We start from the raw sequence: 27,580 nt of genomic DNA on the forward strand, positions 1-27,580 counted from the left end.
AGACAGAGAGAGAGAGTGAGAGAGAGAGAGAAGGAGAGAGAGAGGGAGAGGGGAGAAAGAGGGAGAGAGAGAGAGAGAGAGAGAGAGAGTGGGAGGGAGAGAGTGAGAGAGGTTTTGCCGGTATTGCATTGCTGATAGGGGATTATTAACATGATACAAATGCATGCATGTGTGTGAGAGTGTGTGTGCAGTACCTTGGGCATCCTGCAGGGGGCGGGGGAGTCCAGAGGCTGCTCCACACTGCCCTGCTCATAGCTGTCTCTGTACTGGGCCTTCAGACGGCCATAACGCTGACTGCAGTGATGCAGACTCTTCCTCTGCCAAACCTGCTGCTGACTCTCACAGTCAGCGGCCACGCCGAACCACTGGGCCGTGCCCCTGACACACACACACACACACACACACACACACACACACACACACACACACATACACACACACACACACTCCGTTACCGAGGGGGTCTACCAGGTGTGGAGGGGCGTGTGCATCTCTGAGACGTTACCTGCGGATGCTCTGAGACAGAGACGTCTGTCTGCTGTACGCTGCTCTCCTCTCACTCGCCCTGCTGTCTGGGAACACCTCGGTGGACTGCTGCCCTCACACACACACACACACACACACACAGATCAGACCACTAGAGCTGCTACATGCACACACACCCCTGACCCGGGAGACTTTTTTCACAAATACAGATTTGAACTTCCATCTTACTTTTCTAATAATAATGCGTTTGTTTATTGTGATTGTTTTCATTGTGTAAATATAACCAATAGGAGCGCAGGGGCGGGGCCAGCGTGCCGTCCCGTCGTACCTGTCTGGCCGGCGCCGGTGTCCTCTCCCCCGCCTCGGACGGCGGGATGGCGATCACCAGGCTGGGCGGCTTCTTGTTCTTCAACCTGCTGTCCGATTGGCTGCCGTTGGCGTCCGGGTCCCGCCCTTCCTGCGACTCCATTCCGGCCACCTCCAAGTTCTGGGGCGGACAGAGGGGGAGAGCCGAGAGCATTCAGAGCTCCGTCACCCCCCACCCAACCTCCAACAATGCGCCTTTACAGCCCAGCAGCACGTCACTGTAGGTCACCCCCACCCACGTGCGGTGACGGCGCTCTGACGTGTGTGCGACCCTTCCTCATGCTCACCAGGCTAATTAAATCACGACCAAAACAAGGCGGGAAAAGAAGGAGATAGCCCCGCCCACGCCGACTCCACAGAAAGGCGCGGAGGCCGAACAAAGAACGTGAATACGTGGGAGTTTTCATCCCTCCCTGAAGTGCAGCACGTGAATGAGTCGCCCCGGACGATCCGGACGGACGGGAGTGAAAGTGCCGGGCAGAACCGGAGCGCCTTAGGGCCTAAACTTCCTGTTTACAAGCTAAAATTACCCATAATTACTAATAATGACACTTCACGCTCCAGTCAGTACAATGTGTATCTTTTTAATTTGATTGCCGTAATCTGAGATAATGGAGTAACTACGTTACACTGCTGAAATCCTACAAAGTTTCCGATACGTTTGTGTAGCGGGTCGGGCTCACGCAGGTCGGGCTCACGCAGGTCGGGCACATCGGCCGGAGTGGAGGCATTTATTCCAGCACAAACGGTTCCTGATATCAAAAGACCTAAAGCGCAGCAGCATGTTCGGGGATTCGCTCCGTTCGCATGAAACCTCGCTAGTCGCCTCCAGCGACGGGCAAATTTCCAAAAGTGCTTCCCCGAAATGCCGATTTCCCCAGAAACGACGTTATCAGAGGAATCGTCGCCAATCTCATTGGCAGAGTTGATCTGCTGGACTGGGTGAGTGAGTGAGTGGTCCTTTAGCTAGGGTTAGGGTTAACCCCCCCAGCTCTGCATCTCCCGCCAAGACCGACCCGCGATCGATGGCGAGGGTGGGTAGGGGGGCATCAGGATCGGTGCATCTGCCGAAAACCGACACGGGTGCAGCTGACGACAATCTGCTCGCCGACACAGGCCAGCAGGGGGGAGGGGCCACCGCTGCTACCGCCAGAGCAGACTGATCTGAGATCAGTTTCGTGGGCGTCCTCAACGGTCAGACAGAGGGACCTGGTGATGGATCACAACGTTAATAGACCAAGAGCTTCTGCCTACCCCACTTCAACTAATGAAAACATCTGCACTCCAACCAACCACTGAAGAGGTAGATGCAATTACAAACCAATCAGAAAACTGGAGCTGCTAGCTGCTGACCGGTCCAGTATTAAATATATTTAAAAAAACGTCTTTTTAAAGCCGCATGTACTGAAGGCAATGAGGAGGCGGAGCCTAAGATCAGACATCTTCCAACACAACAACACATAAGAACAGTTAAAAACTGCACTGGTCAGCAGTCGATGGCCCACACCACCCAGACACAATTTCTCCAACGCCTGAAACAGACAGGAATGACCAGAGAAAGCATGCAGGCAAGTTCAGACTAATGTCAGCTGGGAATCATCACTGCTTCCTCTTATGGCATGTTACAGTGGTTATGGAAATATAACTGGTAATGCTTCTATTGGATATGGAAATATAACTGGTAATGCTTCTATTGGATATGGAAATATAACTGGTAATGCTTCTAATGGATTTGAATGTTAGTCTTTTTTGGTAATCTGTCTCCACAAAGAAATTATTTCCAGATATAAAATATGTTCATTTGCAAATTTCCCCAGTGTGGGATTAATAAAGGATTATTATCTTATCTTACTGACAGATATCAGACTGTCAGCATATCTAGCTCTTTGAGAGATTGAGTGAGTGTGTGTGTGTGTGTTTGGTGTTCTTATCTAGAAATGGAAACTGACACTAATCCAGAAACAGTACAGACAGTTACAGGAAAACGCCGATAAGCTTAATAAAGCTTTGAGATAAGAATGGGCTCCAACGTCAGGAGTCATCACCCTCCATTACTTTATCAAATGTTTCTGTAATGGGAGACAGAAACACTGCAGACAGAAACAGCATTAACAGGTGTGATCTCAGTGGCTAAACGAGGAACTCTAGTCTGGGCTGTGTTCAGGTGAGTGCTGACGCCGTACACCAGGGCCGAGTGACGTCATCGACCGAAATCGGAAACGAACAGTCGGTGGGTGAAGTGATTACAGAGCATGAGCTGACGAAACACACGCCTAAACTTGCGTTTCCTTTGAACCTAGCGCACAGGACGCGTTACAAGAAGAATGTCCTGTTGCAAAACACACGACAGCCAGGACAGATCTGTGTGTAAGTATTCATCTACTGTACCACGCAGGTTGAGACGTTGAGTGACAGAACCATTTAAGGACATTTTTTGACAGCAGGATACACCTATCGACAACCCCGGGGGGGTAATACCCTCTTAATTAGACCCCCCCTGAAATGGAGAGAAACCAGATTTTTAAAAGCAGCCGTATTTATAAAAAGGGGCCGTATTTTGCCAACACCTGAACAACCAACATGCATCACAAGTGAATGATAGTCAAGGATCTAAGCCCCAGATCCAGACTTTATTAAATACTGCTGCAAAACCAGACGCGTACGACTAAGAGTTTTCTTAGAAGCGTTCTGCCATCTACTGGCTCCAAGCACAGAACAACTCCGACAAGATCGAGTGGACTTGGCCAGGCAGGCGAGGACACTGCTGTCCTTCACCACCTCGCTAGGCAAGCACACCTTTGCTTATGAATATCAAAGGTTAGGCTAATCAAGAGCTTTATCATCAAGAACATGAAATTAACAGTGATCCGCTGTCTAACTGAACTGGGAAAGTAATGTTAGGTTGTGTAAGCAAAAATCTTTACAGAGTTCTCCGTTAACCATTAAAGATAGCTAGTTGGCACTGATTAGCATGATAATTTGCATAACGCTAATTGGTTATGAAATAATTAGCTTTTTTTTATGAACCACTTGTGTAAAGACTCCAAACATGCATGTAAGTTAATCACAATAGAAGCATTATCTTAGTCTTGCACAGAGACATCTAGCGTGAGTTGCGTTTGGCTCTGGACGTCTCCACGCCTGCACAACCACCAGTCTCACATGTACCAGCGCCTGGCCAACCAGCTGGCACCACAACCTGTAACCATGGAGACGAGCAGAACGTCGAGGCCGGGGTAGGCCCAGTTACGGAGCCGTAATCCCATCCAGGCGTCTACGAGACACGCGGGCGTGTTTTACTCCATCTGTGGAAGGACGCCTGCACCACACACACACACACACACACACACACGAGTCCGCTGAGGCGGGAAAACAACACGGCGCTTCACAATTCAGGCACACCTGCAATATTGGGTGAACGTTTATTATCAGTGATTTAATCTCCAGATCCACTTACGTCTAGCAATACCGACCCAACATCAGCAACGCTGTTGAATACAATATATTCATTACACTGATTTAGCTACTTCTGCAAGCAGGCCTTGTGTAAAAGGGGCCCGTGTCCTGTTTGTATGAAATCCTGGACACTGCAGTCTCTTTGAATTTCATCTTAACATTGTGCACATGCAGTTTGGAGACAGTGGGCACCACGTACAGCACAGAATACAAACCAGCAAGTCAGCGCCAGCTATTAAAACTCACAGTGCACCCACACACATGAAAACCGAGAGCAACCACTCCACACTCCCACAGAACAAGAGTGCGCTAGACCAGGACGGGTGTGAAGACAATGACACGCAGGCGTGAAACACACACACACACACACACGCTCCCTCTGGACACAGTTCTTCAGTTCTCGTGCCGTAGGTCCTCAGGAATGCATGCATGATTCTGACACAACCAGCTCAGCCAATCAACTCAAACCTGATCCAGCCAACCGACCTACACACCCGATTCAGCCAATCAGCTAACTGAAAAGGGCTTCATCAGCTCAATGTGATGAACCATCCTGTGGACACAGGCATAAACAAGAGTAACACACCACACAGTACCACACCCACACAGTACCACACCCACACAGTACAGTACACACTTAGGGAAGGGAAGTGGTTAGGGAACTGGTCTTGTGACCGGAGGGTCGTGGGTTCGATCCCCAGACTTGAGGTGCCTCTGAGCAAGGCCCTTAACCCTCAAATACTCACTTGTATAAAAATGAGATAAAATGTAAGTCGCTCTGAATAAGGGTGTCTGCCAAATGCCATAAATGTAAAAATGTCAAATGTACCACACAGTACCACACCCTCACAGTACCACATCCACACTGAGATAACGCTCCATCGCCAACGACCTCAAAACAGTGCTGCTGTCCAGAGATTTCCTAAAACGTTCAGTGGATTTTGGCATCTTTACCAATGTTTCACTACAATATTGTTATACAACTACAACCCTGTCGTTACTCAGCCTACGCTTTGGGGGACTTGGCAGTGGTTGGGAACAGGATACTGCTTGTTAAACTCAGAAGTGACTTTTACTTGCAACGCAAACCTGCTGAAGTGTTTCTCTCCCATATCTGTGCTTATTTGTAACCTGCAGGAGTTTGAGCGCTGCCCTATGAACACAAACACAAGCGTCTGCTTCATCCGTCATGCTTCTCCACACTTAATTCTCTCACTCACTGAGAGCAGAGACAGGAAGACAGAGAGAAAGAGAGAGAGATGTTTAATTTACTTCATACCTACTCGTTCTTGCTCAAGAAGCTGATATGGTCTGATATGGTCTGAGCCGTTACAAAGCAGAAGGCCACAAAGAGGAAGTTGTCAGCTATCCTCCGGCTTCATCATCCCGCTCTCAATGCATGTGATGGTCACCTACACACACACACACACAGAGAGAGAGAGAAATAAGGACACATCACAGAAGACAAAACATTTGTTAGAGCTAAATATATTCGGTCACATACTGTGCCAATCACGTGTTCTAAAGTTTTAGCTTAAGGTAAACATAAACACTTCATGAAACACCCACAACACCTACACAAACCTTCGTGAATCCTATATAAACATTTATGAAGGCTTGTCAAGAATTGCTCACATAACACCTAGCAATTGAGAGGGAGTCATAAGAATTCATAAACGGTTACAAATGACTTACAAGCAGGTTATGCATATATTGTTCGAGATGTTGTACAAAGCGCTTGAAGCTGATACTGAAACGTTTCAAGCTTCGTAACTCGGCACTTCTCCTCAGAAGTAACACAGACTCTTTCGTGAGCAGCACCTGGCAGAATCATAATCACGCTTGTACTGACTTTTATTTATTTTTATTGCACTCTGCATGTTGACAGAAGTGTGTTCACTCCAGCCCGTTTCAGCTGTGGTTTTTCTTGGCTCGGCGCCTCTTTCAAAAATCACTCCTGCCTCCCTTTCATTACTAACCAGACCACATTAAAAGGGCCACAATAATCCAAACTGAACACTTCCAGCGAAGACGCGCGCTGGTCCCAAACACAGGCGTGACTCAGAAACAGGAACAAACCTGAATGTTTTACTAGGTCACGAGCTCCCACTGTGAACTGGAGCCGTCATCATTCTCTTCTGGGAAGTGTATGGTTCTCCCCCCCATCAATATTCCCTGATCTTTTGGGGAATCTGTTTGTTTTTTGATTCTTACACATTATATAAGCTGTGTGTGGGGAAAAAAGCAGTAAATAAATCCCCTCACACCACCATCTCTGATCCTTCCTCACACGGACAGAATAAGGTTTACTGTGAACTTTCTGAGGACGGGACTCCTGACTACTGAGCAATGACTCAGCACAGCATGACAGTGCAACATGAGGTCGACCTTTCTAGAAGCTTCTGAACGTGGCTTTGGGTGAGCTACACAGCAGCGATCTCTGGTCATTACCGCTTCTACAATGAGAGCTATATTTGGGGTGAGTCAGTGTGGTGACCATGTCAGTGGAGCAGAAAACACATGATCGTTCTTTATCGCTCCCCACAAAAGCAGAAATGGTGACAAACACCCCTGGACGTCGTCAAGCGAGCCGCACATCTGAAATCTGTGAACTGAGCCATTTCGCTTGAGGTCTGAGGTAATGGTGAAGTGGCACGTGACCGCTGAAAGGTCATGCCATAATGCGGTGGCACACCTGCCGTAATCGGACCTCGTTCAAGGAGGCACTACACACCTTTACTACTCTCCTGTTCTTCTTATGTTTTGTGATTGCAGTGAAAATGACAACTGCCATGTAAATAACTTTCCAAATACGACATGCTTGCATCGAGTAATCACAGTCTGGAGACACAGTGCACTGTAATACTGCAGAACGATTGGGCCGCGAGTTGAGAACGAGCCCAAATCCTGGACTGGGCCCAGAACATGGTCTCACGCACGTGGTGTGGTGCTGGCCTTGCACAAATCCACTTATCTGAGCGCAAGGGCTCCTGGTACGCTTTCTCGGAATGTCTCTCTTTTCCTCCCAGGACAGGGGTAAATCCTCCGCGCAGTTCTTGAACGGCGGAGTTTTTTCGTGGCGGGTCTGAACATGCACAGAGTACGGCCTCACCTGACTCAAAAGCTGAAACGGCACGTGCCCTCAAGCTTTGGCGAGGTCCGTTTCGGAATGTGAGCTGTTCTAGAACTCGCAGTGAGGTTCTAGAATGTGAACCGCAAGCGTCGCACACGAAACAACGGGCCGTGTTGAACTACCATCCTGATATTACATACTAACTGGGACACCTGGTTACTTATTTCCTGAAGACCTCTTCCAGGTGTTCAAAGAATCTCCTCACGAAACCCATGGTGCACGGTGGTTTAGCATGTTAACCAGTTTAAACACGTTTTAAACTTCCTCACTATACACAGTGTAATGCAAGGCGTCATATATGGGCAACAGAAACATTAGGAAAGCGAAAACATGTTTGAGTTGTGCTGGTTCATATCATAGCTACACCATTTGTTGTCCACATACACAAACCACTCACCCCCACCATACAGCCGTCCCTCCCTAAAGCTACGTCAACGTGAGCATAATTACATTGAAATGAAGTGAATTGAAATTTGAAGAGTCTGGTTTAAGATAATGTGTTCTTAGTCTAGAAAACACTGATTTTATAAGTGAATAGAGAAAAGAGATTTTGATTTCACTTTGTGTCATTGGGTTTATGCTTTCTGTCCTCTAAAGAGATATACACGCTGTTCACGTGACTGGATGAAAGGGGGGAGGTGTGAAATTAATATGACGAAATGACCATGTCGAAATACTATTACCATTAGCAAAAAAAACGAAATCTTAACGGAACTTGGCCGAGTTCTAAAAAAAAAAAAAGGCAGTCTGGGCGACGGCAGCTGTTTAGCTGTTTCTGCAAAACCGTTCAAGCTGATCAGATGGAACATAAACACACCCGTCCTGATCAATTTCATTTGTATTGAAGGGCACTGAAACGGCCAAGTGCCGTTAAGGTTGCAGCTCACAGCGCAATCTCAGCCGTGCAGGTGCGACAGTGTAACTGGTGAGTGGCTCGTCGGGTACAGTGTGCGGGTTTAACTGCGGTCCAACTGCTGAGCTAGTGCTCCCCATCTGGCGGCGCGTGACCCAGTGACTGAGTTTCGCAGCGGCGGACGTTCCTGCACGAGCCCTGTGCGCGCGTGGAACCGGAAGAACGCGAGACACGAACCACCAGGAGAACCGGTGGAGGGATGAAGACGGCGGGGAGATGAAGGAACCACCTAACACCTGGCGTATGCGGACATGTAGAAGGGTTTTTAAGGAACTGAAGTGACACTTAAGTCTTTAAAAAACGAAACAGTGTGTTTACACGGGTTATATAACTGTGTTTATGTCACTTCTACTCTGGAATCGCTTTCGGCGCGAAGCTGAAACTGCCCAAGGCGTTTCGGCACTTTCGCAGGGACAATGGAGGACTTTCTAATGGAGGACCTTCCTGGTGTCTCCACCATATGTCGTTCCAGGACAATTGTGTGACACTTCAGTATTCCTGCAAGTAGTTTCCGCAAAATAATTTAAAGTTGGTGTTTTTTCCAAACATAATTCCCCACAATCATTTCAACAAATTCACACGTCCCTTCCAGATCAGATAAAAACTTACTAAATTTATAACAATTAAACGTCCCTTCCAGCTCAGAAAAAGTTATTAAACTTATAATAAAGATGGGACTGGCTAACATTCACACACTGGCTCACCACACAACCCAGTGAGAAGCAGTTCAGCCATGTCGTGTCACGTTCAGATCCACTCACTCTTATCTGTGGTATGTGGGAGCGGAGTCCTCTCGCCTTTACTCGGTTCCGTTATCAAGTTGTAGGTTTTCCTGTGGGTCACGACGTCTGTCCAGGTAAATAACACCAACTACACCCACACCGTCCACCTAAAGCGCACTTGTGGTGGTGTAAGGTCGCGGAGCTGCTAACTTCTCTCCCACCACAGTCCAACCCTTTAACGTGCAGCACCAGATTCTCACGTTTCAAAGTCAGTATCGCCGATCGAACACCGCTCAGTCCAAGTCCAAAAGACACGCAGCGAGTTCATATGGTTTAACAATGCCGTTTCTTACAACGCTCCAAGCTGTACCTGCTGCCGGACTTCCCGTCTTTGAAACTTCAGCCAAGAAACATGAACAGGAGAGGAGAGAGAGAGAGAAGGAGAGATGTTGTTCTGCCGCCTTTACGGCCACTTACCTGCTGTTCAAAAAGCTCCCATCTAGACGCCGTGGAGCAGATCTGAGCGTGAGATCGTATTCAATCGGGCTTGTGGCGTTTCAGAAAGCACCATTAAAGATGCCGAACCCACCCGCCCGGGTCTCCACTACCGCGCACCACCCGCCGCGAGCGTCCGGAGTGACGTCGGTGAACCGGGAGCAGCGCGAGGTAAACAGCTGCAGTCACACCGAAGTTCCCGCGAGCGCAGATTCACGAGCCGAAAGAAAATGAACCTTTTTTTAATGCGTGACCTAAATGAATGATGTGAAAATGATTGAAGTTCCGCGTGTGTCTAAACCCTCTTGTGGAAGGATTCAGGGATTTCTTTAGCAGCCAGTTTGTCTTGTGAACTTGACGTGTGGGAACCGACACTGACATCTACTGGAAAAGATGATCGGACTGGAGAGACGGAGCTGTTCTAGTCATCATTACTGACAACGTGTGGAAAAAGAGGAAAAAAAACACAACGGCGTTTTCAAATTAATATTTTATTTCTCAGTCAACCATTAACCAGAGTAGAAACGATGTGCACGCACAGAAATAAACTCGGCGGTTTTAACAGCATTTAAAGTAATACACTGTGGCGGCTCGTAATTAAGTGTTAAATTAAGCTTAATTATTCGTAATTAAGCTTAAATAAGTATTATGAGATCAAACTTACTAACTGTTCACAAATCAGACCGAGTAGGAATAATAAAAATACGAATCAGAAGGTATTCCCATACAGTATGAAAATGAATTTAATGAAATGTAGTGAAAAATGCACTGGCCATTAAGAAAAACATTAAGGCTCTTTAATATGAAATTGCAAACCATTTTGTCCACAAACAGCATTCGAAACCTCCATAATATTCCAACAATCCGATCCCTAAAAATACAGTATGACTAATATTTCCTGAATTCAAAACTCTGGACAATATCACTGTGAAATGTAGTCACCATAGTGAGAATTTGGAATTAATTAATTTACTGAATCTATAAATTTGGCTTTAGAACTGCAGAATATTCCAAGTAAGCCAAGACGTAACCAATACAGATGATACATTTTTATGCTGCAAGAAACCAAAATGCTAAAAGATGTCATCTAAAGAACCTTTGCTGAATTAAATTATATTTTCATAACTCCATACCATCTCAAACAAATTAGAATCCACCGAATTAAATATGAACATGAATTGAAACCAGATATTTTCCACGGTCCTCTCCCCTAGAGCAGGGGTCTTCACGTCTAATCCACTCACTGGCTAGTCTTGTCACTCACTGCAGGTTTTTTTTAAACCTTTGCAGTGCATAGTGGTCCCCAAAAATTGAGTCTAGATTCTCCGATTCTCCCAAAATTAGAACACTAGTGCCAGTAAGAGTGTAGCTTTAAATCACCACTTTATACCAGGTATTCCTACCATCATATCCATGAGTTCTGCTCAGGGCTGGGGTCAGAGGTTGCGGTAACTGGGAATGCTTTCATTAAAACGCAAAAGGTAAGAGCAATCAGAGAGCTGGGCGATTAGAACTACGAGACACGATCACTACAGCAGGTCAGACAGGGTCATGCGGGGGACCCACTGGACCGACGCGTCTTTACCCATGAACTAGTGCCTGCTGCGCTTCAGGACGGACGTTCCAAAGGCAGCTACGACTTCAACAGCCGCTCACAGTTTGGACTGCAGGGGTTTCATGTATTTGTTGTAGGATTCATGGACCTGAAACGGAGGCAAAAACGACACATTAGGAACCAAGGGAAAAAGAATGCAGCATGCCTTACAGGTGTGAGGAAGCATGTCGAGAGGCATCGAGGAGCTACTCTGATTGGCTGAAACTTCGATTGGTTTCTCCTGAGCAACAAATCACGTGGCTGTTATTCGAGACGTGCTCTTTTCTACGTGAGAGACAAGAGGGATGCTCTTCACCTCCGTGCGGTTGAGGGGTGATCTCTTGGACCATTCGAACATGTTCTCGTAGACGTTGCCATCGTAACGGCCCAGCACGGAGTTGAGCATCTCGTCGCGGTAGTCGAAGGCGTCCACCAGAGTGACGGCGTTCGGCCGGATCTCAGCCAGCAACGCCTTGATCCGCTGGGTGACCTGAGACAGCTGTGGAACGCTCAGTAGATCAGCCTGAAACACACACACACACACACACACACGCAAATACACATACGCATGCACGCGTACACAATTCACAAATCAGTTTGTATTTTCAGCAGTATATCTATATTAATTTGTAATTTTTAAATGTCTGAATGCTGTTCTCTATACATTTGTTAGTGTGTGTTGCTGTGTTTATATTCAGAACCTGTAAAAAGTCCCCGGAGTTGTTGGCGATTCCGTGCAGAGCGTACAGGAGGACGAGACTGTTCAGGGCGGAGTGAACCGCTGTGTCACTGATCTCACTCAGCTTAGCAGCAAAGAGCTTCACCACCACATAGTGACAGTGGGCCTACACACACACACACACACACACACACACACACATGTTAGCCTAGCTAGAAAAACAAATATGATGATAAAGTGCCCATCAAGAATCACTTGCAGGCTAGTTTTGGTTCAGCTACAGTGAAGCCCTCGAAAACAACAACAATAACAAAATAATAAAATAATAAGATTCTCGGAGGAAGAGAGAGCAAGCAAATGGCCCATTACCTCTGAGGCTCGGATGAGCTCAATGGAGCTGCTGTTCCAGGGATCCTCACGGCTACTGCTGCGCTGGAGCTCCCCCTGCAGGCTCTTAGCTGCTACTTCAACCAGCCTGAAAATCAGCCACACACATACAGGGTTACGGAGCTGGACCCCAACCGGTCCTGGCCAGCATGTCGGGCGCGGTGGGTGGACGCAGGAGGACGCACCTTGCAGCGCGCAGCTTGTAGGCCTCCACCAAACTGGCCAGGTCGTTGAGGTCGACCACGGCGGGCCGGGACGAGGCGGGCCGGGCCTGCACCCGCTGCCACGGCTCGTTCAGGTACGAGACGATACCGGCCAGCCGGTGTCCCTCCCGCGCCTGCCGGTAGCTCTTCACCAGGTACCTGGAGAGGGGGTGGGGCAAGAGGCGGAGCACAGAGACACGGCAGTCACGACAGCTGCACACGCCCAAAGGCGCCGAGATTTTAACGCGTCGTGGTGGGCCAGAGGAGCGATGCATTATGGAGATATGACAGGAGCTGAAAGGAGAGGTTCTGTGGGATGGTGGGTAGGGGAAACCGCTTCTGCTTTCGTTGAAGAGCCACGGTCAGGGAAGGCAATGTCAACTGAGCCTAGGCCAGTGAAGGTCAACAGAGCTTAGGTCAGTGAAGGTCAAGGGAGTGTTCACCTGGCCGTCTGCAGCATCATGACGGTGTTCTCGCCCTCGTAGGTGCAGGTGGCGGTGAAGGTGACATAGATGTCAGGCAGACTGCTGCAGCGCGAGTAGCCGTGGCCTCCACACGCCATGCGACACACCTCAATGCCCGCGTTGGCTGTCCAAGTGGAGAAGGCCTTCAGCCCTGCTGCCAGGGCGTGGAGCTGGGGATGGAGGGGAGAGGGGGAGAGAGAGAGAGAGAGAGAGAGAGAACTAGTGTGAGACAGAGAAAGTGACTTGAGGATCAAGTAGCAAGGAAAGGAGACACCGAAAGGAACAGAACCCCAACTCATAACTCATTATTGCTGTTAGTTCTCTGGCTCTCATCGAACAGAAAAGACTGGCAGCCCTGTCATAATGTATGCACAAACATGGCCGCCTCCTTTCGCAAAATGTAAACAGAAATTTGTTTGGCCACGCCCACCCACCTCCGGCAGCTCGCTGAAGTCTCCCTGGTTGATGTCGCCGGTGATGCGGTGATACATCTCGTTCATGTACTGGCCCACGAAGGTGAAGGCGTAGGCGGTAGCCAGCAAGGGGAAGAGCTTGTACTGCTGGGCCTGGTAGTCCAAGATCTGTGGCTCGGGCTCCCTATGAGGGGCGGGGCAGGGAAGGCACATGTACTTAGAGTTCTAGACCAGACAAGTTGAGAACAGAAAGTTGGAATTTGGAAGTGGAGGCTGACTGTGCGCGTGTGTGAGCGCTCTCACCCTGGCCGTAGTTCGGACTGGTGCCGCACCACGCTGTAGCGGATGGCAATGGTGCAGGCCTTGGACAGAGCTCTGGCCGACTCGCCCACAATCATAGATCGGATGAACACCATTGTGCCGTAGGTCAGTTTATCACTGGGGGGCTTCAGATACGTCCCGTCAGGCTCCACCTAAACACACCCACACACATTAAAAATGCAAATGTGTGGGGTAATAATGTTACTTCTATACCCAACACCCATCCCTTAACCTCACCAACCAAAAGGGAGATCTTACAAACATCTTCAATAAAAGGCATTTTTGAAAAGGAGAAGATTCCTCATTCTTCCATGGATCGCCACCTTGTCGTGGTGGAAGGGTTTGTGTGCCTAAATCATCCTAGGAGCTAGGTTGTCAGGGGCAATGCCCCTGGTAGGGTCTCCCAAGGCAAATTGGTCCTAGGTGATGGGCCAGACAAAGAGTGATCTAAAAACCCTGTGGAACTCAACTATCAAGACCCAGTTACCCTTGAATGGATCAGGGTTATCGGGGCCTCACCCTGGAGTTAGGCCTGGGGGAGGGGCTCCTTGGCGAGCGCCTGGTGGCTGGGTTTCTACTCATGGGACCCGGCCGGGCACAGCCCAAAGGAGATACATGGGTTTACTCTCCCATGGGCCCACCACCTGTGGGAGAGGTAGTACTAGGGGTCCAGTGCATTGTGGATTGGGCGGTGGCCGAAGGCGGGGGCCTTGGCGTACAGATCCTTGGTTACTGATGCTGGCTCTTGGGACATGGAATGTAACCTCTCTGGTTGGGAAGGAGCCTGAGCTTGTGTGTGAGGCTGAGAGATACCACCTAGATATAGTTGGGCTCACCTCGACACGAGAGAGGCTAGACTTTATTCTTTTCTGGAGTTGCCCAGGGTAAAAGGCAGAGGGTTGGCGTGGATTTCCTGGCTTGCGGCCTGTGTGTTGGGGTTTTCCCCGGTAGACAAGTGGGTTGCTTCCCTGCGCCTTCAGGTTGGGGAACGAGCTCTGACTGTTGTTTGTGCTTATGCACCAAATGGCAGTTCAGAGTACCCAGCCTTCTTGGAGTCCTTGGAGGGGATACTGGGAGGTGCCCCTTCTGGAGATCCCATTGTTCTGCTGGGGGACTTCAATGCTCACGTGGGCAACGACAGCAAGACATGGAGGTGCATGATTTGGAGGAATGGCCTCTCCGATCTGAACCAGAGTGGTGTTTTGTTATTGGGACTTCTGTGCTCGTCACAGTCTGTCCATAACGAACAACATGTTCAAGCACAGAGGTGTCCATAAGTGCACATGGCACCAGGACACCTTAGGTCGCAGCTCAATGATCGATTTTGTAATCGTGTCGTCGCACTTGCGACCGTGTGTCTTGGACACTCAGGTGAAGAGAGGAGCAGAGTTGTCAACTGATCACCACCTAGTGATGAGTTGGATCAGGTGGCGGGCGAGGATGACCGGCAGACCTGGCAGACCCAAATGTATCGTGAGGGAGGCCGGAGACATTGAGTCCGAATGGGCCTTGTTCCGTGCCTCCATTGTCAATGCGGCGGACTGGAGCTGTGGTCACAAGGTTGTCGGTGCCCGTCGTGGTGGCAATCCTCAAACCCGATGGTGGACACCTTGGGTAAGGGAGGCCGTCATGCTGAAGAAAGAGTCTTATTGGGTCTGGTTGACTCGTGGGACTCCGGAGGCAGAAGACAGGTATAGGAGGGCTTTGATCGTTGCGGAGGCGAAAACATGGGTGTGGGAAGAGTTCGGTGAGACCATGGAAAGTGACTTTCAACTGGCTCTGAAAAGATTCTAGCAAACCACCAGGCAACTCAGGAGGGGAAGCAGTTCCCGACCAATACTGTATACAGTGGGGCTGGGGATCTGCTGACCTCAACTGGGGATGTCATTAGGCAGTGGAAGGAATACTTCGAGGATCTTCTCAATCCCACAATCACGTCTTCCATAGAGGAAGCAGAGCTGGGGGAATTGGACAGGGGTTTGCCCAACACTCAGGCTGAGGTGACCAGGGTAGTTGTGAAACTCCTTGGCGTCAAGGCTCCGGGGGTGGATGAGATCCGCCCTGAGTTCCTTAAGGCTTTGGATGTTGTGGGACTGTCCTGGCTGACACGTCTTTGTAACATCGTGTGTACATCGGGGGCAGTGCCTCTGGACTGGCAAACTGGGGTGGAGGTTCCCCTTTTTAAGAAGAGGGACCAGAGGGTGTGCTCCAACTATCGGGGAATCGCACTCCTCAACCTCCCCGGTAAGGTCTATGCAGGGGTTCTGGAGAAGAGAGTCCTGTCGATAGTCGAATTTCAGTTACAAGAGGAACAATGTGACCAGTTTTTGACCCTTGCAAGGGACTGGTTCCCGGTGGGAGTTGGACTTTGCCAAGACTGCCATGTCACCGATTCTGTTCATAACTTTTATGGACAGAATTTCTCGGCATACCCAAGTGGCGAAGGCCATTCAGTTTGGTGGCCTCAGGATTCTGCATCTCCTGTTGGCATCATCGGGCCAGGACCTACAGCTCTCGCTGCATCAGTTTGCAGCAGAGTGCGAGGCGGCCAGGATGAAAAACAGCACCTCTAAAACTGAGAGCATGGTACTCAGTTGGACAAGAGTGGAGTGCCCTCTCTGGGTCGGGAATGAGACCTTGCCTCAAGTGGAGGAGTTCAAGTATCTCGGGTTCTTGTTCACAAGTGAGGGAAGGATGGAACGAGAGATTGACAGGCAGATCAGTGCTGCGGCTGCAGTATTGCGGACGCTGTACCGGACCGTTGTGGTGAAGGGAGCGCTGAGCCAAAAGGCAAAGCTCTCGATTTACTGGTCAATCTACGTTCCGACTCTTACCTATTGTCACAAGCTCTGGGTAGTGACTGAAAGAATGAGATCACAAATACAAGCGGTCGAAATAAGTTTTCTCCGCAGGGTGTCTGGGCTCTCCCTTAGAGATAAGGTACAGAGTAGAGTCGCTGCTCCTCCACGTAGAGAGGAGCCAGCTGAAGTGGTTTGGGCATATGGTCCAGATGCCACCTAGGGAGGCGCTCCAGGCATGTCCAACTGGGAGGAGACCCAGGGGAAGACCCAGGACACGCTGGAGAGATTATATCTCTCGACTGTCCTGTGAACGCCTCGGTATCCTCCCAGAGGAGCTAGAAGAGGTGGCTGGGGGGAGGGAAAACTGGGCCTCTTTGCTTAGGCTACTGCCCCCGCAACCCGAGCCCGGATAAAGCGGATGACAATGGATGGAAGATTCCTCATGACCAGCCAGATGCCCTCACATGTGGCCCCTCCCCCTGGGCGTGGCTAGTGCTGCTCACCTTGGAATACTTCATCAGCATGTTCTCGCGAGGGATACGAACGTTTTCCAGCTTCAGGAAGCCGTTGTCCACCTCGTCGAAGCCAAACTTGGGGCCGATGTCACCAACAACCACGCCTGCAATAACCCGTGGAGCCACCAAATCACCAAGGGACCACACACACACACACACACACCATACACGCCGACTGGACACCAACCCCACACTTCTCCATGTGTTTGAGGATGCAGCATTTTACTGAGCATCTGGACTTTAATAGCTGTCTGCTGCCCATAATAAATGGAAGACTGCAACCTTAACTCAACAATATGCAACACACAATTACAGACACAGACACATACCTGGCAGAGGTTGGTGTGTTTTCATGCATCGTATGGGAACGATAAAGCCGTGGAGGCCATGACACTGGCCCCGTGTGTAGAGCTGAGCCAACACGATGGCATGATTGGAGGTTTTACCCACTAGACACACACACACACACACACATTTTCATTTCAAATTTTCAGCATTTGAAATGTCAAGAGCAACTTGTGTATATCTCACCCTGACGGTGAGTTAACTGTGTTTGCAGACATCATTTTTGTTGTGAAGGTAAAGGAAGCACACTCACATCCTCCTGCCCACCATTTGATGGATGTCACCGTTGGGCTGTTAAGGACAAACTCCTGAGTGGACGGGTCATAGGTCGCTGTTGTCTCGAGCCTGCGGAGGTGTGTTCCTGAAGAACAGGTGTACACACACACACACGCACGCACAATCAAGACACCAAAGCGCACAAACATGACCACGGAAGGACTGTGGGTATGACATAGTACTGACCATGATAACATTGTTTAGTCACCAAATAACATCATTTGGTCATACAGATCTATTTTTTTATTTTAGATCTATTTTAGAGAGGAACAGAGAAAGGCAGAGAAGGAGACAGAAAGACAGAGAGAGAGAGAGACAGAGTGAGTGTGTATTTTTAGAGTCTACTGAACAACGAAATATCTTTAGCCTGTTGCGGTCCAAAATATTTAATTTCACATGAAAACAAAGTTTGTAAAAAAAAAACAAACAAACATAGATTGTAATTGGTGCAGTAGGTGTTTGACAGCCTTAATAAAAACTGTATACACTGTGGCACTCTGGGAGATGAGTCAGCATGAATAGGTCAGGACAGTTCTCCTAACTGTGCAGGAAAGTCCTCTTAGACTCTCAACGCTCTACTGAACCTGGAGACAAATATCCAGAATGCCCCGAGAGAAGTTTCTAAAGGGGATGCGTGCTGAGCCTCCAGACAATGGATGGGGGGGGGGGGGGGGGGGGGGGGGGTTTGGGCGGTGTTGCACTGCATGCTGGGAAGACAGAGGGCTGCTTTATTTCTCCCAAATAGAGGAAGACAAAGAGGAAGGAAATTTTAGAGGAAAGTAACCAGCCCAGCATTTAAACCAGAAGAGTTAAGCAGTAATAATAAAATTGTATTTTATGCTACCTGCCATGCTGGTGTGTTAACCACCAGCATGGCAGGTAGCATAAAAAATCAGTAGTAGATGGCAGTTGTTAAGAGACGTTTTAAAATGTAGTGTGTTAAAATGTAGTGCTTTTTGCACCCTTGCAGTAAACAAGACTAGACATTGCCACGTTGTTTACCGTGACCGAGCTCGGTCTGTGCGTAGGTCCCGATGATCTCCAGGTTCCAGGCGGGTGTGAAGAAGGTGTCGAGCTGCGTAGGTGAGGCCTGGTTCAGCAGTGTGGGCAGGAACATCCCCAGGTGCAGGTCCAGAGGCTGGGATCGGCCACGGTGAACGCAGCTGGGGTCAGGGGTCGAGGGGGAAGGGTCAAGCGTGACGGAGGCCAGATTGGGAAAAGGAGGCATGGGTGGAAAGGAAGTTGTGACAGAGTTGAGGGAAGAGCAGAAAGGAAGTGTGTTCGTGTACAAGAATGGGAGATATGAGGGCGAATTAAAGGAGGTCAAGGCAAAAGAGAAAAACAAAAAAATACAAGGGGAAGAATGAAAAGCAGAAAAGACATGCGACATGAATTGGAAGATTGGAAGAAAGGGATAAATGAGAAAGACAAAAAGAAACAAGAGGCTAGATGCCGATTACTTTTTCCAGCAACAGAACTGAACAATTAGTGATTCTGTTCAACTCAAACAAGCCTTGTGAAATATTAGCAGTGTTACTGATATTACACGGCAAAATGCAGTGAAGGTGGATACGACGTCTGATTCCAAAAGCCAGAATAACACCGTATTCATGTGTGCATGAGTCCTGAATTAAAGACAAATTATTAAATTACTAAAAACCGATTAAAGAAAGCAAAGGACATAAAACACGCTACTCTATTTAGTGCACAGTGCTGGGAGAGGGAGGAATGAAATTAAATTTACAGAGTCACCATTAACCACTGGGACAGAAAGCCATTTGGAACATGGATTACACTTATTTCTGATATTTTTCAGGGCGGATTAAATGTAACTGCACGTTAATATTCAACATGCACACAAGTGTCAAGATCAGGCGTGTGGGACAGGAAGGTGTGATGAGAGAGAGGCGGCAGGGGGCAGGGGGCAGTTCCAGATTTTCATTTGCCTCCTTCTCTCAAAGTTTCAGTTATTTCAGTTTCTGCCTACACTCTGATTCAAATGGATGACTGGAACATTCAGTGTGAACCACAGAACTTGACTCGGAAAGTTCCAGTGACTTAAAATGACAACCACAGGCAGCCGTCAAACACCCATACAAGCCACATAAAAAACGACAAAAAAAAAAAAAAAAAAAAAACTCTTTACTTTGGACCGCGATTAGCTAAAGAACTACATATCCCATGATTCCCTGCATAAGGAGGACTGACCGTGACCCAGTTCGGTCTGGGCGTAGGTGCCGAACACCTCTAAGGTGTCGGTCAGGGGCAGCCACTTGTCGCACTGCTCTGGGCTGCACTGGCTGTTCAGAGTCGGTACGAACATGGCGAAGTGGAGACCCAGGGCCTCATGGTTGTTCTTTTTCACGATGCTGCAGGAATGGACACACACCTTAGAGGCGCAGCACGCACGGGCTGCTTCAGTCTCGCTATTCTTCCTCTCATTGTGCACCTCCCGACAAACGTGCTACTGCCCACAGCCCCACAGTAAGAGCTGGACAGAAGAAAAGCTGAACCTACAGGCCAACATCTTCTGCACTGTTTGAAAAACAACGCTATGTGCTTTTTAGAATTCAGTTAAATGACTGGCCTTTTTTTTTTTTTGCTTTTTAAATTACATTTCATAGATAAAGACTGAAAGTTCCTCTCCAAGTTATTCAACAGACATAATACCCCATTCGTTTCATCTTTAACCCCGTTTTCGAACACCCAGGTTATGTTAAATCCCAAAGGTCTGGGAATGAATAAACAAACACCCCCCGTAAATGTTCAGAAAATGTACACTGCAGCACTTTCTGTGGTGTCATATCACAGAAGACATAAAAATGTCGAAGAGGAGGAGGGATAACTGTGAATAAAGGTGACAGCCATAAACGTCTAATGTAAGCACAACCTTTACTCGGGTTATTCTGGATTACTCTGAAACATGTACACATGCTCTAATTCACTTCTAGCATGGACCAGAAGTTTGCCTGATCTCTGCACTGGCACAAAGTTAATAAAGCCAAACATTTGTTCAGCGCAAACATTTACTGCAGTGTTTAGAACAGACTCAGGGTCACTACTGAAACTCAGTCACACCAAAGGAGACAGACCCCAATATCTGAGTTATCACAATGCAAGAATACTCTGACTTTGCTCAGAAGATCTGGTGGAAGAGAACGTTCTGTACTCAAATTCACAAGGCATATCATAAATAATGTAAAAAGGGAATATAGTGGCATAAAATGGAATAATGAACACCATTATGCATGTACACATTCACTAAGGTGGTGTGGTGAAAAGTACAATAACCAAAAAAAAAAACAAAACTGCATGTAGACAAACAAAAAAGCTTGGAGTACTGTATGGAGCAAATAGGTTGCGTTCAGACAGGACATAGTGATGGGTACCACTTATAGTAGTATATCTCCTCAGGGTCAGAGATCCCATAATCTCTCAGCTTCGTGAACATAAGCGCGCTCTTCTTCAAAGCCGCATCGTAGCGTTCGCTGCGGGACAGGAAGTTCAGGTCTTCGTGCTGGAAGTCAGGGTCGTTAATCACCAGCGCCTCTGCGTTACAGTGGGAGACGCACATTTCAGGGTCACATGTGCAGGTGGGAAAAAATACTATACAAAAGTGCAGATGTGTTATTTTGGATAAATGACATGGGGCACAGCTCGTTTGAAAAGAGAACAGAAGCATTTAACCAAAATAAGACACCTGGAATTTCCTGGAAAACGAATATCAGGTGTTTTCAACTGAGACGTTTTACTTCTGGCTTATGGACTTCGAGTCATATCGGTACACTGGTTAATATTGTGCAGTAACTACATTAACCGAACATTCAGTATTTCTCCGTTTCATTTTACTTGTTGCCCTACGACTGCAAATGAAAGACACATTTCTTATCCAACAGCACAAATCTAACAGCTTGAGCAGGTATTAAACCAGGTATCAAAGACAGGTTTTGTAACAAGTCTACAATATCATATCAATATAAACACTGTGGGAAATATATAAAGTTTTAGTTAATTTATATATATATATTATATATATCTAATATGAATGCAATCATAAGAAGTTGAAGAGCATTCAGAAGAAGACCAGACCTATTTCTCTCCTCCTTCGGGTCTTCTCTGCATCTCCGTCTAATATATTGGTTAGAACCTCCGAGTTGAATGTGGCATTTTCCCGTTCTTGACGAATATCAGGATTCATCGTTGGAAGTTTCTGTCCACCTCGTCAGGACGACGTTGTAATGAAATCCTGTTTCAGGATGAATGTTTTATGTAACGCTTCAACTCCGGCCTAGTGGCTGTCCCCCACTTCCGCAATCGGACTAAACCACGTGACCATACACCAGCCAATCAGAATCCAGAGAAAAGCATGCGGGAAATAAAGCGCGCTGATGTTTTTATATATATATGATCGACTGGCCTGTTGTGGTGGTGTCTTAGTTTTATTATAGTCCTTTATAGAACATAGTTGTAAGATTATTTTAGCACTTCGTTCCCAAAAGACCTCAAAAGCCAAATATTATGGAAAACGAAAGACCCAAGAGTACAGTGGATGAGTTAGTCTGATAACCGAGTCTGATCTAGGCGTGTCTACACTCGCAGTATACCGAGTTAACGGCCATGCTGCCCGCACCTGCACCGTTTCACCTCCCGTGGGAAATTCAAACGGATGCGGTAAAAGACGGAGCTTCACTGCGGACGTTCGGCAGGTAAATTACAGCGAGTCACTAGTTAAATGTCTAATATGTCTTATCCAGACAGCTGTGCTAGTGTGATGCTGAAATCTTAGGATGGCTTACTGAAGTTAACTAACTGTCCTACACGGGTTAGTACAGACATGTAGGGTGAATAATTCAGGACATCTACAGGGTCCTGCAGAGTTTAGACCTGGTCGCTACTCCTCTACCTGCCGCAGCCTATTGTGAAGCTATTAAATATAATGAAGATTAACAGAAGATTTACCGACGCACACTGAAGTGATCCTAACTGTCTCCTGTCCTCTCCCCAACCTCTCAGACTCACAGGTTACTTGCCCGGAGAGTCCATGGCCGTCCTGACGTGTGTCCGCGCCTCTGTCCAACACCAGGTGTCCGTGCGGACAACATCCGTAGAGCCTTTTCATCCCATCACAGGGGCCCAATACACTGTGCTGGGAGAGATAGAGAAGACCGATGGTAACGCTCATCACCATCACAAAACCCTACGTGTGTGTTGCTGTTATACAGGAATATACGTTACACACGCAAAAGACGTCCAGCTCCTATAGGTTCAGGTTTAACTAAGCCTATATTGTTAATTCAGTCATTAACTGAATTCTTTTCTATGAAGTCCTGTTCATTATATCTTGTTTAATTGAGACTTTTCTTGCCTTAGATGTTCTTGCTGTTGTCTTCAACAGATGGTGAAACTATACTGCATGCTCGCGTTTTGAACTGCGTGGACGGAGTGGATGTAGCATTGCTACAGAAGGCCATAGAGGAACAGAGGAACTTTTTTAAGGAGAGAGATGATGTGGGAACCGAGTAGAACTGCATTACAAACGCCCACATTACTTGGATGCATGCAGTGCGGTTTGGAAACTGACATTTTCTCTCCAACAAATAATAATTGGAGAGTTGTGATGGGAGAATTGCAATACAAATGTACTGTACAGTGTTGGAGAATTTTCTTCTCTGGACCCAGACGGGCCCCAACACCACCCCGATGAACCGACTGGTTTTTGACTGAGTGGTCCAAGCAAAGTCTTGACAACAAAAGTTCTTTTAAAATGATTTATATAGAATATAAATGATTGCAATATAATAAAAGTATACGTGGTACAAACTCTTCAGTGCACTGGTGCTAGTTTGCCTAGGAATCTACCTAACCCAAGTGGATCTCAGCAGTGTCCAAGCGAAAAGCCTGCCGTGCTGGGCGATGTCCTTTCTTTCATACTCCCTGTCCATGAGTTTCGATTTGTTAAGTTTCGATAACTCCCCAATCCTGGCTGCTCTCCATGGAAATTCACCTGCTCCTCTTCTCCCAGCCTGTGTGCCTGGTTATCTAAAAACTGCTTGCTACACATCCTGCACTGAATAGGCCCCTTCTGTTCTCCTCAAGGCCACTGAGGCCTCCTTACTCCTGCTTTCCCACAGTCTCACTGAAAAACACTAAATTGACACATCAAGTTATTAGCCTTTAATTTTCTTTTTTCCAACAACAGTATATAGTTATGTCAAATAAAAAAGGCACAGGAAATGTACTATGTACAAACCAGATTCCAAAAAAGTTGGGACACTAAACAAATTGTGAATAAAAACTGAATGCAATGGTGTGGAGTTGGCAAATGTCAATATTTTATTCGTAATAGAACATACAGCCCCTGACGCAAGTTCTGTCACTTATCCATGTTGTGGAAACAAAAGCTTATAACCTGACTTTAAATTCATCGATTGGTTTTAGAAATGACTCATATGAAAGCTGAAACCCTCCCAAATGAGATTTAATTTACAAAAATAAAATTTGCTTTACTGCAGAAATATTGATCAATTAATGAACACAGAAAGGTCAGATTTTGGCAAGACAAAAGTTGTCTCGCCCACAGAAAGTAAGGTGAAAATCAAACAACTCACTTCATATACAAATATACATTTCATAACACTGGTGAATGACGTTGTGGTGCGATTAGAGCCACATTTAATATTTTGTGTGACTTCCACGAGCCTGAAGGACCGCATCCATGCAGTTTGACAATGATTCATACAATTTATTGATGAAGTCATCAGGAATAGCAAAGAATGCAGTCTTACATGCCTCCCAGAGTTCATCAAAATTCTTTGGTTTTGTCTTCCAAGCTTCCTCTTTCATCCTACCCCAAACATGCTCAATGATGTTCATGTCTGGTGACTGGGCTGGCCAGTCCTGGAGCACCTTGATCTTCGCCTTGAGGAACGTTGATGTAAAGATGGATGTATGAGATGGAGCACCATCCTGCTGCAAAATGAGTCATTTTATGATTGGGAATGTAAGATGTAGCTAATACTTCTTGATATTTTAGGCTATTGATATTGCCTTCCACCTTGCAAATGTTTCGCACACCCCCATACTGAACGTAACCCCAGACCATGATCTTTCCACCACCAAACTTGATTGTTTTCTGGGTGAATTTTGGATCCGTACGGGCTCCAGTAGGTCTCCTGCAGTATTTGCCACTTTTCCAGTGTTCATCCGTTTAGCAGGCTGTGGGCCTTGGCAAATGCCACACGGTTTTTTACGTGCCTTTGTTGGCTTCTGGGCACTGATTCGACCATGGAGGACATTTTGAGAATCCTACAAACTGTTCTAGTTGACACAGGGACTTGAGGTGACCAGGCCTGGTGGAGCTCTGCTGCAGTGGAAGAGGGACTGGCTTTGGATTTTCTAACCAACAAACGTTCCTCCCGAGTAGTGATGGGACATCTGAAGCTACGCTTCGAAGCGTGTACCGAGTAAAAAGGGGCGTGTCCGATGAAGCCCCGCTTCGGAGCTTGTGTTAGATTGAGCAAAATCACGTGATCAGCAACAAACGAGGCCTCGCATTACATCGGCCACGTCATTGCTTCATTTTGCGTATCGTTTTTCAAAATAAAAGCGCTATGAACCCTGTTGCTTCGTGTTGTAGAAGGTGGTTAAATTTAAAATCTGGAACGTTCTAAATTCTTTTTGTTTGATCAGGATGTACATCAGATTCACACATCAAAAACAGACTAAAAACCATTTGAAGAGGCAAACCTTATTTGTAATGTTAAAAACATTTTACATTTGGCAGACGCCCTTATCCAGAGCGACTTACATTTTATCTCATTTTTATATAAGTGAACAATTGAGGGTTAAGGGGCGCCTCAGTCATGGCCTCAGGTCTGGGAATCGAACCCACGACCCTCCGGTTACAAGACCAGTTCCCTAACCACTTCCCTTCCCTAACCACCAGGCCATGACTACCAAACCAGATCTAGAACCCCCAAGAAGCAATTATTTAAAACACATTTTGTTTTTTTTTTATCAGTTTCTAACTCAAAATATTCAGTCTGCCTCAACAACCACTCAATTCCCAATATAGTAAAGTACAACATATCTTCATTGTCAAATACGTTCATGACATACAAGAAAACCCAACACAACCACTAATGGTCAAGGATTAGATTGGCTACAAATCATTTTAATAATTAAAACATGACAATTAAGTATGATTTAATTGATTCTCCTGTTACTAAACATGAGTTTGATGGAAACTTTGTGACAATATTGCATTTACAAATTTTTGAAGGTATGATCCAACTGAATGACGAGGCTGTTACAGTTTTACCAGCAGATGTCACTAGTGAGTGATGAATGAAGCCTCGAGTAATGAACCTTTTTGCAAAGCAAAGGGTTGGAAAGCTTCATTGCTTCAAGAGGCTTCATTTGCCCATCACTACTCCCGAGCAGTTGTCTTGTGGGGTCTGCAGGACCTGGGCTTGTCAAAAACATCTCCAGTCTCTTCAAATCTTTTAATTCTTTGTACTTGACGCTAAGACACATTAAAGATGCCAGATCAAGGCTTTGGTCGCAGGATGGATTTTTGGCATGTTGTCAGAGATCACGTTGAAGTGCAAGTGAAGGTCTGGGGTGCTGGAGTTCTTTTTATACACACCCACTAATTAACCAATCAATTAGTGATCACAGGTGAGGCTGTAAACTAGGATTGGGTGCATTATATGACAAGGCGACAAAACTTTTGTCTTGCCAAAATCTGACCTTTCTGTGTTCATTAAATTATCAATATTTCTGCAGTAAAGCAAATTTATTTTCATAAATTAAATCTCATTTGAGAGGGTTTCAGCTTTCATATGAGTCATTTCTAAAACCAATCGATGAATTTAAAGTCAGGTTATAAACTTTTGTTTCCACAACATGGATAAGTGACAGAACTTATGTCAGGGACTGTAGATGACAGATCAAAAGTTTAATCTGAGTACATGTAACATTTTAAAGGAAAAATATGTTGATTCAAAATTTCACAATGACTATAAATCCCAAAAAAGTTGAGACAAGTAGCAATAAGTGGCTGGAAAAAGGAAATTGAGCATATAATGAACAGCTGGAAGACCAATTAACACTAATTAGGTCAATTGACAACATGGGTATAAAAAGAGCTTCTCAGCGTGTCAGTGTCTCTCTGAAGCCAAGATGGTAGGAAGATCACCAATTCCACCATTGTTGTGCAGAAAGCTGGTGGCCAGAATGGTGTTAACCAGTATAAAATAGCAAAGACTAAGTTATCATGAACCATGCATAACATCATCAAAAGATTCAGAGAATCTGGAACAATCGCGGTGCGTAAGGGTCAAGGCCGTAAAACTCTACTGGATGCTTGTGATCTCCGGGCCCTTAAACGTCACTGCACCTCAAACAGGCGCCACTGTCAAGGAAATAACAGAATAGGCTCAGGAATACTTCCAGAAAGCATCGTCAGTGAACACAGTCCACCGTGTCATCCACCGTTACCAGCTGAAACTCTACAGTGCAAAGAGGAAGTCATTTCTAAGCAAGGTCCACAAGCTCAGATATTTGCGCAGGGCCAGGGGTCCTTTAAAATGGAGTGTGGCAAAATGGAAGACAGTTCTGTGGTCAGATGAGTCACAATTTGAAGTTCATTATGGAACACATTATGTCATCCGGACCAGAGGACAAGGATAACCTAAGTTGTTATCAACGCTCCATTCAGATGATATGGGGTTGCATGAATGCTTGTGGCATGGGCAGCTTGCATGTCTGGAAAGGCACCATTAATGCAGAGAACTTTGTCTGACATCTAGGACAACGATGCCTATGGCCATGAGGCAAAAGTTCAAACTCGTAATAAAGAGCATGCGAAGGATCATTAATAATAGACTGTCCTTTCTTCAGTGTTAACTGTTTGTGCAATGCACTCAAAGATCTAAGTGGAAGTCCAACAATTTTTGAACACATGGATATTATATACTGCAACCGTTTTCTATTTTTTAAGCTGAGAGA

The 27,580-nt window shown here is 46.7% G+C and overlaps 3 protein-coding genes across 7 annotated transcripts in view; 1 reads left to right on the top strand and 2 right to left on the bottom strand.

Moving 5' to 3' along the window:
* LOC143522136 (inactive rhomboid protein 2-like) overlaps window positions 1–9,919 on the bottom strand; it is a 23,540-nt gene extending 13,621 nt beyond the window's left edge. Inside the window, exons 1-5 of one of the 4 annotated variants that reach the window (XM_077015870.1) lie at window positions 9,554–9,919; window positions 5,592–5,720; window positions 815–973; window positions 506–594; window positions 195–378 (exon numbers count right to left, since the gene is read on the bottom strand). In XM_077015870.1, the coding sequence (XP_076871985.1) occupies window positions 195–378; window positions 506–594; window positions 815–955 (414 nt within the window). In that variant the 5' untranslated portion in view covers window positions 956–973; window positions 5,592–5,720; window positions 9,554–9,919. Of the gene's footprint in view, window positions 1–194; window positions 379–505; window positions 595–814; window positions 974–5,587; window positions 5,721–9,115; window positions 9,497–9,553 lie in introns of those variants that run through there. The other 3 variants (XM_077015871.1, XM_077015868.1, XM_077015869.1) reach the window with 3 other exon arrangements.
* Window positions 9,920–10,296: 377 nt separating this feature from the next.
* Window positions 10,297–21,889, bottom strand: acox1 (acyl-CoA oxidase 1, palmitoyl). 2 transcript variants are annotated; one of them, XM_077015872.1, is made up of 14 exons: window positions 21,659–21,889; window positions 20,959–21,118; window positions 18,572–18,732; window positions 17,547–17,654; window positions 17,278–17,397; window positions 16,937–17,052; window positions 13,615–13,784; window positions 13,333–13,495; window positions 12,878–13,068; window positions 12,417–12,593; window positions 12,214–12,319; window positions 11,867–12,010; window positions 11,482–11,688; window positions 10,297–11,274 (listed from the first exon to the last, which is right to left on the bottom strand). In XM_077015872.1, exons 1-14 carry the CDS (start codon window positions 21,765–21,767, stop codon window positions 11,224–11,226), a joined length of 1,983 nt encoding a protein of 660 aa, XP_076871987.1. In that variant the 5' UTR covers window positions 21,768–21,889; the 3' UTR covers window positions 10,297–11,223. The 2 variants fall into 2 exon arrangements, with proteins under 2 accessions (XP_076871987.1, XP_076871988.1); XM_077015873.1 differs by lacking the exon at window positions 18,572–18,732 and adding an exon at window positions 19,778–19,938.
* On the top strand, window positions 21,112–23,898 carry ten1 (TEN1 subunit of CST complex). The gene is made up of 4 exons (XM_077015875.1): window positions 21,112–21,162; window positions 22,169–22,275; window positions 22,583–22,740; window positions 22,965–23,898. Exons 2-4 carry the CDS (start codon window positions 22,187–22,189, stop codon window positions 23,090–23,092), a joined length of 375 nt encoding a protein of 124 aa, XP_076871990.1. The 5' UTR covers window positions 21,112–21,162; window positions 22,169–22,186; the 3' UTR covers window positions 23,093–23,898.
* Window positions 23,899–27,580: the final 3,682 nt, after the last annotated feature.

The sequence above is a fragment of the Brachyhypopomus gauderio genome, chromosome 8 (genome assembly GCF_052324685.1).
Source record: "Brachyhypopomus gauderio isolate BG-103 chromosome 8, BGAUD_0.2, whole genome shotgun sequence".
Lineage (NCBI taxonomy): Eukaryota > Metazoa > Chordata > Actinopteri > Gymnotiformes > Hypopomidae > Brachyhypopomus > Brachyhypopomus gauderio.

Bases quoted from the DNA above. Each gene is read 5' to 3' on its own strand.
- ten1 (XM_077015875.1), top strand. From the start codon at position 22,187: ATGCTGCCCGCACCTGCACCGTTTCACCTCCCGTGGGAAATTCAAACG. The intron at 22,276-22,582 runs GTAAATTACAGC...CCAACCTCTCAG, and splicing joins TCACTGCGGACGTTCGGCAG to ACTCACAGGTTACTTGCCCG. The intron at 22,741-22,964 runs GTAACGCTCATC...TGTCTTCAACAG, and splicing joins AGAGATAGAGAAGACCGATG to ATGGTGAAACTATACTGCAT.
- acox1 (XM_077015872.1), bottom strand. From the start codon at position 21,767: ATGAATCCTGATATTCGTCAAGAACGGGAAAATGCCACATTCAACTCG. The intron at 17,053-17,277 runs GTATGTGTCTGT...GGGTTATTGCAG, and splicing joins AACACACCAACCTCTGCCAG to GCGTGGTTGTTGGTGACATC. The intron at 12,594-12,877 runs GTGAACACTCCC...CCCCCTCTCCAG, and splicing joins ATGATGCTGCAGACGGCCAG to GTACCTGGTGAAGAGCTACC.